Here is a 13,307-nt window from a genome sequence, read left to right on the forward strand (position 1 = left end):
TAATAGTTGATAACCCTAATTCCAGGGACGTAATACTGTGTTCAATGGTGCTCGATTAATAGTTGATAACCCTAATACCAGATACATAATACTGTACATTAATAGTTGATAACCATATTACCAAATATGTAATACTGTACATTAATAGTTGATAACCCTAATTCCAGATATGTAATACTGTGTTTAATGGTGCTCGATAAAAAAGTCATGACATACATTTTAACCCCACCCGTGCACATGGGCTGACGAATAAATATTCCTTTGTCAAATCTATTCTGTTATTTATTTTGTTGCCAATGGTAACTTTAGCCAAACATTACAGTATTTTTTTTATCCCAGTCAGTTAAAATATTTAGAAAATAATAAGACAGAATATAGCATTACAAAAGTCTTGTTTTATGTTTTGGAGTGAATATTTTTTAATTAAGTATGGAAAACATCCAGAAGCTAAATCATTACTGGCTTAGCCTTTTAAAGTACATTATTGTAACTGTATCAGTTTCTTTGTTATGCAATGTTTTAGTCAGTTGATTTTTCTCATTTTTATAGAATTAGAAAAACAAAATTGATGTGCTAAACATAATCTGATAGCATAAACTGCACCATACTGTGGATATTGGTTAAATAGACATAGAGAACTAAACCACTTTTGGAATAAAATATTAACACAAAGATTAAGAAACTGCAGGGTGTTTGGAAAGTCACTGTTCAGTTTGTCTGTTAATAAATATATAAGTGCACAGTGACTTGCCAAACACCCTGTAGTTTTTACATTTGTGTTTGTTGTCTTCAATTCTACATTGAGCAATATGTAGGACTGAAGAGGACACAAAAGTGTCAAAACTAGCTTTGTACTAGTATTTTGTTTGAAAAGTGTAGTTGTTTGTGTTGATAATCTGGAACTTAGAATTTTTCAAAAGCCAAAAAAGACAGTCTATTAATTTGGATCTTGTTTTACTAATAATACTTAAAAGGGTAGACACATGTTTGGATAAAGTATTATTTATTTGAGGTATTATGGGTAATGTTATGAGATGTTGACACATGTTTGGATAAAGTATTCTTTATTTGAGGTATTATGGGTAATGTTATGAGATGTTGACACATGTTTGATAAAGTATTCTTTATTTGAGGTATTATGGGTAATGTTATGAGATGTTGCCTTGTAATACATGGATCGTTCTTGATGACAAGAAACCCACTTGAAGTAAAAATATATCTTGCAATGGCTGTAGGTATTAACACTTTTACTAATAAAGCAGAGAACAACGTTTTGACCTTGCTAGGTCATCTTCGGGTTAACAAAGATCTTCAGATTAACCTAAAGATGACCTAGGAAGGTCAAAATGTTGTTCTTTGCTTTATTAGTAAAAATGTTAATACCCATACCAACCATTGTGAAATACATAGATCACTTTATGGTTTGTAATTGTTACATAAGCAAACTTCTTGTGCTGAGGAATAGAGAGAGTAGAAACATTACTTTATTATCCAACCAGTTTCCTTGGGCTTGTTCCTGCCCATTTAAGCCTAAGTTTTGTTTTTCAAAGTAATTGGCTGAAAAGAGTAGTAAATGCCCACTGTTCTTGTTCATGTGATTGTTTTTCGTATTTGCATATCTTCATTAATGAAATGGAAAAAGAGAGATTGTAGGGAGTGTTTGTTTAATGAAGTATTATTTTGAATGTTAAGAAATTATTGTTTGTTGATAAATAATTATCACTTTTTGTGGAAGTATATTCTCTTGCAATTTGTTTGATATGTTTACTAGACTCCTAAGTAATTAGTTTACTTTGTAAAATTTTTAAGGCAACCTTAAAACATTATCCATTTCTGTTATATCTTTAAATTACTAGTAACTGTGTGTGGTGATTAATAATTAATTACTTTTATTAAAGGAATATGCAACTCAAACTGAATTGGAAAATAAACTGAAAGCTCGGCAGCTGCAGCTAGAAGAAGTGAAGAGAAATACTGAATGCATAACTGAGGAATTCCAGATGTATGTTCTTATAAAGACCGTCATAAATCGGTTTAGTTTTTGTGGAACAATCATACATGTATTTCATGCACACTTATCTTTTATCTGTCTAAAATAAAAATAAATTGTTTTCTGGTCTTGTATTTCATTGAACAAAGTAAATATGATTTGTGATTATTTTAAATTTGATTTTATTTATTGTGGAGTGTATATTTTAATGATTATTACATTTTCTGTAATATCAAATTAGAATGTTATTCTGTCTTTGACTTTATGTAGCTTATTATTTCACTGTGTGTTTTTGTCCAAAGCTGATATCTTCTCTTTAAGAAGATTTTACATTAGTGTTCACATGATATGTACTGACTTTAGGCCATATTCTTACTTCGGCTTAGAGCATCTTTTACAACATAATTCTAAATCAGTGATACTTAACCATACCAATTGTTTTAGTTAGATAATATAGTTTTCTTTTTTAACAACCATATCACATTCACAAAAACTTTGGAATTCAAGTAATTTCAGAGTGGAGCATTTTTTCTCTCTTAAAAAAAAAGGAAAAACCAGATTTAGGTTATCTGTGCTAGTTTATGTATCATCTAAGACTTTTCAGTTTCTAAAATGAATTTCATTTGTCAAGGCCCTAAAACTACACTGCCTCACTGCCACCCCTACTTCCTCTTATAATGTTGGTGTTCTTTCAGTATTATTTTTAACCAGATTCGGACATTGCCTGAGCATCTTGACCTATGTTCAGTCTATTCCTATCTCTCTTGCTCAGTTGATTGTTTTCTCCCTAAAAAGCTGAAGTATTTGAAATACATCTCCTCTTCTGTTTTTTAATTTGATCTATGGTAGATATCAGAGAACAATTTCAACTGAATATTTTCTTTACTAGCTGTTGTCCTTGTTTATTTTCATGTGTAACTACCACTGGTTCTTTTAATATCTGCTTTTTAACAGTCTTCAGATAAGACTGTGGTCTTCTGTTGAGTTGTTCCACATTACTTTTCTGTAATTTATTTTCAGCTTTGTGACTTTCTACAGATTCTCTCAAAGAATTGGCCTCTTTGTTTTTAATTGGTATTGGTACCAGTTTGTCAGTTTTTCCTTTACTGGACATTTTTTTACAACCTTTCAATTGTGCATTTAATACTGTGTGCTTAAACTGTGTCAAAATGCACATATTGCCACCTTTTACACAATTATATATACGATTTAAGTAAAGAACCTTATTGTCAATGTATATCAGTAAGCTGGACATTGAAACTTGGCTAATAATTGAAATTTATGTATTATATAAGTGTTAATTTCTAAATTTCAAAAGGAAATATTTAAATAAAGTTGTCAAACCCACCGCAGAGAACCATCCCTTCTTAAACTTTTCAAGGTGTTTAACATAATGATGTTTCATCATTTGATGGTCATATTTATAGCTGGTAGAAAGTTTTCACCTTTATAAAAAATCTTAAGCCATAAATACTTTGTTTGTATTTTTTGTTGAGGCAAATAAATGGTAGTACATTTAGAACATTCCTTTCTAGTTTCCGTCTTCTAAAATTCATCTTTGAAAGCTACCTGAATTAGTTTTTTGATAAAACAACAAAGAAAACAAAAGCAGGATTACTGAAGTATGATACCTTAAGTTCAAATAACCTCAGTGTTGAAGTCAGTGCTAATAAATTATTATAAATGTCTTTTTACCAAAGCACTTGAAATGTAAAAATCATAAACTTCTTAGATTAGATAATAGAACTTAAATTAAAATAAAGCTTCACAAGATCAGTTCATGGGGAAGCTCATTGAATGCAAGTTACATGACTCTAACCTGATTGTTTGTGTACACTAAGCTCTACCACAGTGATTTATTGCTTTTCATGCACTAAGAGGGTCCAAAGTACAGTAATAAAACTACAAAATTAAAGTTAAGCAATTGTGAAAAGGGTTTAAGCTGATGTTATTTGGATAAATAATTGTAATTGTCTGTTACAGTCTGGAATCATCCTGGAAAAATAAGTCTACTCTTTTCCATCTGGTAACTGGTTTGTCTCAGTTGGAGTCAAGTGTGGCATGCTACAGTTTCCATTCTTCACCTTACCCCTTATCAAAGTGCCACAGTTTCCATTCTTCACCTTACCCCTTATCAAAGTGCTACAGTTTCCATTCTTCACCTTACCCCTTATCAAAGTGCTACAGTTTCCATTCTTCACCTTACCCCTTATCAAAGTGCCACAGTTTCCATTCTTCACCTTACCCCTTATCAAAGTGCCACAGTTTCCATTCTTCACCTTACCCCTTATCAAAGTGCCACAGTTTCCATTCTTCACCTTACCCCTTATCAAAGTGCTACGGTTTCCATTCTTCACCTTACCCTTATCAAAGTTATAGTTTCCATTCTTCACCTTACCCTTATCAAAGTGCTACGGTTTCCATTCTTCACCTTACCCCTTATCAAGTGCCACGGTTTCCATTCTTCACCTTACCCCTTATCAAAGTGCCACGGTTTCCATTCTTCACCTTACCCTTATCAAAGTGCCACGGTTTCCATTCTTCACCTTACCCTTATCAGGTTCACCTTACCCCTTATCAGTGTTACGGTTTCATTCTTCACCTTACCCTTATCAGTGCTATTAGTTTCCATTCTTCACCTTACCCTTATCAAGTGTTATTACGGTTTCCATTCTTCACCTTACCCCTTATCAAGTGCCACGGTTTCCATTCTTCACCTTACCCTTATCAGTGTTCCACGGTTCCATTCTTCACCTTACCCTTATCAAGTGCTACGGTTTCCATTCTTCACCTTACCCTTATCAAGTGCCACGGTTCCATTCTTCACCTTACCCCTTATCAAGTGTTACACGGTTTCCATTCTTCACCTTACCCTTATCAAAGTGCCACGGTTTCCATTCTTCACCTTACCCCTTATCAAAGTGCCACAGTTTCCATTCTTCACCTTACCCCTTATCAAAGTGCCACAGTTTCCATTCTTCACCTTACCCCTTATCAAAGTGCCACAGTTTCCATTCTTCACCTTACCCCTTATCAAAGTGCCACGGTTCCATTCTTCACCTTACCCCTTATCAAAGTGCCACAGTTTCCATTCTTCACCTTACCCCTTATCAAAGTGCCACAGTTTCCATTCTTCACCTTACCCCTTATCAAAGTGCCACAGTTTCCATTCTTCACCTTACCCCTTATCAAAGTGCCACAGTTTCCATTCTTCACCTTACCCCTTATCAAAGTGCCACAGCTTATTTTCCTTGATGATGAGTGTCATATTACCAGTAACACTGGTGACTACCAGATGTGCATTGGTCCAGTAGAAACTTGATTTGTGGACTTTCTTTATTAATGATGTCATTTTATCAATGCTGTTTTGGTTCTTCATGTATTGTTGGAAGGATTCAAGATATCATTTCTTGTTACATTTCCCTTGTCTCCTGTACTTGTTTCCTTCCCTCTACCTTAGGATCCTGTTGTTTGCCAGCATCTGTCAGAGGTGATTCAGGACCTCCTGATTTAACAGACTACTGAAATTGCTCCCCATAAATCATTGGATTTTTACTTCTGAATTTTTGTTGTTCCCAAGAAAACATGAACTGGAGATCTGTTATCAATATGTCATGCCTAGTCACTTAATTTACATTCTCCATTTCACCATGAAGTCCTATATCACCCTCTGGTGGGCATTTTCTCCACATTTACGGATGACCAAGATTGATGTTGCCAATGTTTACCCACATTTTCCAATCTCCAAGTGGTCTGATCCATATCTTTGTTTTGTCCATCATAGAGTATCAGTTTTGCACCCCTACCGGTTGGGCTTGCATTTTGCACCTTATGTTTTGTGTTGGGTGGTAAGGGCTCTTATTCTTCATTACCTGGGGTTGCATTTCTAACATTATGTGGATGACTGGTTTCTTCTGGCCTATTAAGCTTGTTAAAGTCACTGCTCAGGTGTGCTGGTTAATCAGATTAGAGAAGTCCTACTTTCAATACCTTGTCCATTTGGGTGCCTTTTTCAACACTCACCTCAGTTGGATCCAACCTTTTTCTCTTTGATTTTGCTCCACGAAATCGTCAGTTTTACACTCTGTCAGCTTCCTCACTTTCTGTTGCATTGGGGGATGTTATCTTTCATGACACCACTGGTTTTCCTGGGTTGTGTATATCTACAATGGACTCTGTGTGACAGGTGGAACCTTGCTCAGGAAACTGAACTGAAAAGCTAAGGTGGTCTTCTGACTTGTGTTATGAACAGCACCAGTTTCATAGGACATTTTGACTGTTGTGTGAACTCTTTGTTACACTTTAATTTTTCAGGAGTTTCCCATTTTCTTTATTTATAGTTATTATGTTAAGTCTTACTTCATCAGACAGTGTCATCTTGAAGTCACATTCCATGCTTGAAACAGTTATGTAAGTGTAAGAGACTAAAAGTAAAATGTTACTTTAAATACTTTTACTTGAGAAAAGTAATAAATGTTGGATGTTACAGCATTACAACATCTTAAAACTACATAGCCTAGTTTTGAGAAACAAAACTATTGTCAGTTGTTTAAAGAAATAAGGGTTTGAGATTAACAATATTACTATATTTTATTGTGAACACGTTTTACACATTTGGTTTGTGTGTGTGAGAAAATGTATTATTTTAAACAGAAAACTGGAGAAGATGTTTGAAGAAAATGCAAAGAAAGATATGATGTTGCAAGCACTGGAAAGTAAGCTCAGTGTTTTGAATGAAGTGAACCAGCTCCACTTGCAGAAGCAGAACACAGGTAGATGCAGTAACACTACGGTTATGTGTATCTTCTGTTTTCTTTGATTTTTCTTATAAAAGTTTTTATTTGCATTCATCATGAATCTAAAAAATTAATATCTGTCTTAAGCATATTTTTGTCATTTTAAAGAAAAGTTAGTGTTTGTATTCCAAACTTTATATTATTGAAATTCAAGTATTCACTTGGATTACTATTGATATATAAATTAAGGGTATTTCATAAATACATTACTTTCAACTTAACTACTGGTTTAATTATAAACTTTGTGAAAATTACAGTCAATAAATGTTTAATGATTAAGAACTTGGCAGCCACACTAAATTCATCCATCAAGACTAGTTTGTAAAATGTAAATAAGCAACATTTTTGTCAACACTTAAAAAAAAGGCTTAATTCAATAACAAAAGTTGCAAACTTTCAGTTAACTTTCTATGAAAATGAGGCATGGAAGATGAAACAGATACAGTAATTATTTTTTATGTGTCTGTGAAAAAAATCTGTCTTCACTTACTTTGTAAGTTCAGGAAATAAATAAATTCTGATTTGTGAAATACATTTACTTAAAGTAACATGTAACTAGTGTTAGGACCTTGTATGGCATTTAATGGTGTATTTTCTATTGATGGAATTGAGAATGGAAATGTCAACAACTGCTTTTGAAATTTTGCTATATTCTGATCATGTAACAGTATTAAAGTGTAGCCAAATGTTATTTATGATATTTTAAATTATTTACGTTCATGGTGTTAGAAATGGATCAAAACTCTATAACCAGAGCAATTTCAAAAGGTAGACCTTTTTTGTTTTCAGGGGAAAATTGGGAATCTGTATTCATGATTACTGTTAATGAGAAAAACTTGAAGGCACCGATTATACTCTCTTGGAATATTAATAATTCCTTATTGAAACATAAGATTGTTTGAGTTTTGGTAGTAATTTTATTCTAATAGGAAACATTTGTGAATTTTACAAACAAATAGCTTTTTTGATTTTTCAAGACTTTTGTTATCATAAGAGTATAACTTAGTATATGTACGCCTTTTACTTTTTATTTAATAGGTTTTCAGTTAACAATAAAGAACAGCCAAAAAATGGACCAGTTACAATTAAATTTTATCATAAAAATACTATATGAAATATTGTATTTCATTACAGAAAACTTTGTAGCATGAATGTACAGTGCAAATCATTTTTCCAGTTTTCAGCTTTTTGAGCTAAAGAAGAATGAGTTATTGATTTTTTTCAATGCTATTTTAAAAAACAATTAATTATTAGCATCATATCTAAAATGACACACATTAATCGAAAGAAATAAACCTTTGAGATTTCTTAAAACAGCTAAAAAATTACTAGTAATATTCAGGCTTTTCAGATCATATTTGAAATTTCATCTCTTTATAATGTTCAAATTAATGTTAAATAATATTTTTATGATACGTTTTTAGTGGTTGACCAAGCCAAACCTGAAACAGTTACAGATAACCATAATGGAAACTTGTGTGCTCTTGATGGAACTTCAAAACAACTGAGATGTTTAAAAGCAGAGGTAATATTATGGTTTTGCATCACTTGTTTAATACTTTGTTCATATTATACCTGCCAGTTTTAACATGTTTCTATTATAAACATGAAATTAATACTTAGTCCAGATACTAGTGATTGAAACTCACATTTGTGGCCATTATCAAATGTTTGCCAGTTTCTTTAACTAAGTCACCATGCTGCATATCAATTTTTAAAATATAAGAAAAAAAAAAAAGTAGTTCTAACAATTTCAACACACTTTAGCCCAGTGCCACCTAGCACAGGAGAGAAGTTATTTATTCCTCAAGTGAGAACACTGTATCCTTGAAACGAGAAGTGTTAAAATTCAGTTTACTATTAATTATAGTACTGAACTCAAAGTTGTTTGCATTGTACATGTCAACACTGAAATAATCAATCACAGCATCACATATTAATATACTATAAATAACATGTCAACATTCTACCTCAACAACTTTCCTACAGCAGTAAAGTATTGGTTTCTCTGATAAACTAAGCTTACTGTATGTATACAAATAAAATTGTGCCATACTGACTGAATAAGACATTTTTCAAAGGAATGTAATTATCGTAACATAATGTTCTGGGACAACATTGGTTCATCTCAGCTGTTCCATCCTCTTAAACTAAACTAAAAATATAAAAAAATAAATAAATCTTAAAGCCAGTCCATATCATTCATAAGTGTGAGAAAATATGATGCATTAATGTTATCGATTCTCTTTATAATTTAAACACCTTAAACACATCTCTCTCTAAATGTTCTTTTTTCAACAGAATACTTTCAGAGACCTCAACCTCTCCTTATATGACGACCTTTTGTTCCAGGAACCATTCTTGTAACCCTCCTTTGGATCATTTTCAATGATTCATTGTTCTTCATAAAATAAAGAGCCCAAGTCTGAACAAAGTACCTCATATGCAGTCTAACCAGTGACCTATACAATGAAATTATAACCTCTTTAGACTTGTATACAACATTTCTTTAGATACAACCTAAACTACTACTTCCCCACTACTAGTAACAGCAGACTTCTTGGATGGCTCAAGACAATGATCAACCACCAAGACACTTTCTTCATGATGCTATTAAGGTTATTTCAATCCAAATTATACTTATAATTCAAATTATGATAACCTGCATGCAATATCTTGCATTTATTGTAATTGAAATCCATCTGCCATTTATTTACCCAACTTACTGAATGATCTAAATCGGCAGCATCCTCTTTACAGCCAGCAACACCCAAGACCTTGATGTCATCAACAAGTTTTAAGTAATTTATTGACTATTCATTCATCTGTATCATAAATGAAAATCAAAAAGAACAAAGGTCCTAACACTGAGGCCTAAGGTACCCCACATACAACATTAATCCAGTTTGAGTGAACTCAGTTTATAACAATCCTCTGCTTTTTTTCCATGCAGCTTCTCTTCTCTCTAAAAATCCATGTTTACCTAATCTATACCCTTACCCTCATCTACACATGCAGTAACCTTTTCAAAGAATGTCACAAGATCTGTAAGGCAAGATTTCCTTCAGTGAAACCGTGTTGACTATGAAATAATATTCTAGAGTTTATTAAATGGCATTACAAAACATCTTTTATCAGACTTTCCAAATCTTTCCCTACAACTGATGTAAGACTAATAGGTCTACAATTATTGGGACAGTTTTTATCATCTCCATTGAAAAAAGGAGTGACATTAGTTTACTTTCAATCCTCTTGTACCTGTACGCTTTTCAAGGACTTACAAGAAATAGTAGAAAATGATTGGCAATCAAATCCTCAACCTCCTTGAAAACCTTTGTAAATATTACAGTTAATAAATGTCTTTTTAAGCTAAATTAATCAGAAAATTTTAATTGAAATAAATTGATTGTGATAAAACTGAACATAACACATTATTACCCAGAAAGACAGTGGTTAAAAATAGATTGATTAGGATTCCTTTGAAAGTTATTCTAATGAATCATTTGTACAAAATGTTGTTAATACCACAACAAGGATGTGGGTCTTAACTCTACAGATCTTATTACTTACCTTTCAAGTTTTCAGTTTGGGATATCACAATATGTGAACCTGTCAGCTAACTAGAAACATCTTATTTTTGGTTGTCTATATTTTCAAACTACATCACCAGTTTCTGTCAACAGAGAGAAAAGAAAACTGTTACCCCACCATGCATCATTTTCAGGATCATCTGCTTATCAATAAGTATTGAGATTTTGACTATTATTAATGTATAAAAAGGAAAAATAAATTCTTAAAGATTTTTGGTTTCTCTTTGTGCTGAAAAGCTTCTGAATACATGACATTGTACGAGTTAACTGAAGCCTCTTGGATATTCTAACATTATCCCTGTACTCCTTCTGATATGAGACTAAACATCAAGACCCTTGACAATGGATTTAAAATTGAACATATTAAATCCAATTCTGAAATTGGTATTGTGAATAGGTAGTGGTAAATTTTGTAACTTGACAAACGTGGTGCTAAGATGTTTTATCTATATTAAGCCACTGAATGCTTCATAATACAAACATCACCTGATAAGTACAAAATTTATAGAACACAAAAGTAAGATTATTTATTACTTGGTAGATGATGACATATTTTTACATTTGATCTTAAACCATGTGTGTGTTTGTTTGTTTTTTTTCCTTTGGATAATTGTCATAATGTTTCAGTTTTTGCTACATAGTTTTAAAACTGGTAGTACAGGCTGTTTATGAGTTCATGGTAAAATCGTTTGTTGTGTCATGATATATTTGTTTATTTTTAAGTAGCATTCAAAAATCATTTGCATTAGATTTTTAACCATATTGTTATTATGTAATGTGAAGCCACATTGTATATTTCTTACCTGCTTTTAGTTGTACAGAAATTTAAAACGTTTTTTGTTTATTTTGTTTCTATGCAGTTTTAGCATAACCACATGGTCCAGAAAATTATTGAGATTTCTTTGTTCTAGTCAATTTGTTATTTAATTCTTTATAGTAGGTAATGTCTATTCTGCCTGAAGCGATATTGCAGTCAAATAATAGCATCTGTGAAATTTTTTCCTAGAATTGAAAATATCTGTATGTTACAGCCAACCAATGTTATGAGAGAACAAGGGTCATAAACAAAGAAACCAAATTCATCTGTAGAATTAAACATGCTTTCTTATTTTAATTTGTACTGGAACCTTGCAATTTTAGTTCAATTTGTAGGTTATGTTTCGTTCTATAGAGCTCTGTGTTGGGAGAAAGTAAGCTGCTAAACTAATTATGATTCAGTAAAACTGACTATTTCCACACATAAAAGACTGTGAACTACATTTTTTTTTGTAACAAAAATTTTGTTACTTTTGTCAAACTTTTCCAAACTCAATATTCTTCGTACAAAAAAACTCAGTCACATTTTCAAACAGATACGACTCCACAAATTTCATGATTGAACCTGGTGTTGTCAGCAGATTTCTCTATCTGATACTTGTAGAGAAATGAATTCACTTGAAAATATCACATGTACACATTTCAACATTCAGTGTTTAAAGTTTTGAATAAATCTGAGAGCTTCTCTGATAGGAAGTGAAACCATAGTTGATTCATTTTTTTTTTTATTTTCACTAAGTATCTGATGACTGAAGAGCAATATACAGCTGCAAAAGTAAATGAATGAATGAATTATTTGTAATTTTTGTCAATCCCTTCCATTAAGTATTGCTCCACTCAAAATGGGGGGCAATACCTCTGTAAAAATTGTATACTAGTTCCTTATAGTGTCGATACAGTGCAACGAAAAGGTTACAACTGCGATGAACAGTTACTAGTAACTCTATAACTTTTTAAAATAAATTTATTTGATGCTGGATCATTACAATAATTTTATTTTTAACTAAAATTGTGTTTTATGGAACAGATGGAATACCTTCAGGAAGAACTAAACCAGAGAACTCGAAGGTGTGAAGAGTTGCGTCGTACTGGTCAGTATTGGAAAGAAGAAGTGGCTAGTTTACGTCAGGAGCTCGCCAAACTAAACAAAGAAAACTACAGCTTGTACATCTTTGCTGAAAGACTAAGAAATTTTGTGGAAAGTCAAATAGATAATGGTAGTAAAATTGTGGAAGAACTGGGAAAGGAACAATCCAAGGATGGCCTGAATGATGAAATTGGAGAAGAAACAATGGCAGAAGTTTTGAAAACAAGAAACTCTCTTAAAACACAGCTATGTGACATGGAAGAAAAGGTGTGTTCTCTAAGATGTTAAGCAATATGTTGTCAGTATTGATGAAAAAATATTAACAAAATGATTATTGTAATTTGTTTCACTTATTTCCCTGTGCATGTATTGTTCTATTTGAATTATTGGTATTGAAAATTGGTGCTTTGTAAATTGATTTTTGAATGTAATGTTGTTATTGCAAAACAAAAACTACTGAAGTTTTTATACAAGATAGATATTATCAATATATAAAGAGAAAATACCTACTATTTCTTTTATAACTCACTCTTTTAATTATCTTAACAGTTTAACAAGTTGACTGAGCAACTAACAGACTGTACAGCTGAAAAGCATGTTCTTGAAGCTGAGATAGAGAAACAGAAAACAGCTAAGGTCTATTCTAGTTTACATAATTATGTGTTTAGTTAGTTAATAAGTATTTATTATGATTAGGTGCACATACGTGTAGAGCTCATAAGCATGTGTAATTAGTAAATATGTCAGTACTAAATATGTATTGTGATATAATCTGTAAGTTATTTTGGTACTTTACATTAGATGAAATGATAAAAGTGCTTAATAATATTTTGTTGTTCTGTATATAGTAATGCTTAGTTTCTCACCTTTGTGAACTGAACAGGTAGTTAACACAAATAAGCCTCCCATCTTCCTATATGATCATCTTTTTCTACTCATGTCGCAAGGTTTTACAGAGTTACTTTCAAACATGAATTAGAGAACATTATTATCATGATATATGAATAAATATTATATAGAAATGTAGC

At 32.0% G+C, this 13,307-nt stretch overlaps 1 protein-coding gene across 14 annotated transcripts in view; it reads left to right on the forward strand.

Moving 5' to 3' along the window:
* Positions 1-13,307, forward strand: part of LOC143238410 (uncharacterized) — an 83,274-nt gene that overhangs the window by 44,079 nt on the left and 25,888 nt on the right. For 10 of the 14 annotated variants that reach the window (XM_076478602.1, XM_076478604.1, XM_076478595.1 and 7 more), the window contains 5 exons: positions 1,899-2,002; positions 6,644-6,762; positions 8,211-8,311; positions 12,220-12,546; positions 12,829-12,915. In XM_076478602.1, the coding sequence (XP_076334717.1) occupies positions 1,899-2,002; positions 6,644-6,762; positions 8,211-8,311; positions 12,220-12,546; positions 12,829-12,915 (738 nt within the window). The remainder of the gene's footprint in view (positions 1-1,898; positions 2,003-6,643; positions 6,763-8,210; positions 8,312-12,219; positions 12,547-12,828; positions 12,916-13,307) is intronic. The other 4 variants (XM_076478607.1, XM_076478597.1, XM_076478593.1 and 1 more) reach the window with 1 other exon arrangement.

The sequence above is a fragment of the Tachypleus tridentatus genome, chromosome 13 (assembly GCF_004210375.1).
Source record: "Tachypleus tridentatus isolate NWPU-2018 chromosome 13, ASM421037v1, whole genome shotgun sequence".
NCBI classification, from domain to species: Eukaryota; Metazoa; Arthropoda; class Merostomata; order Xiphosura; family Limulidae; genus Tachypleus; species Tachypleus tridentatus.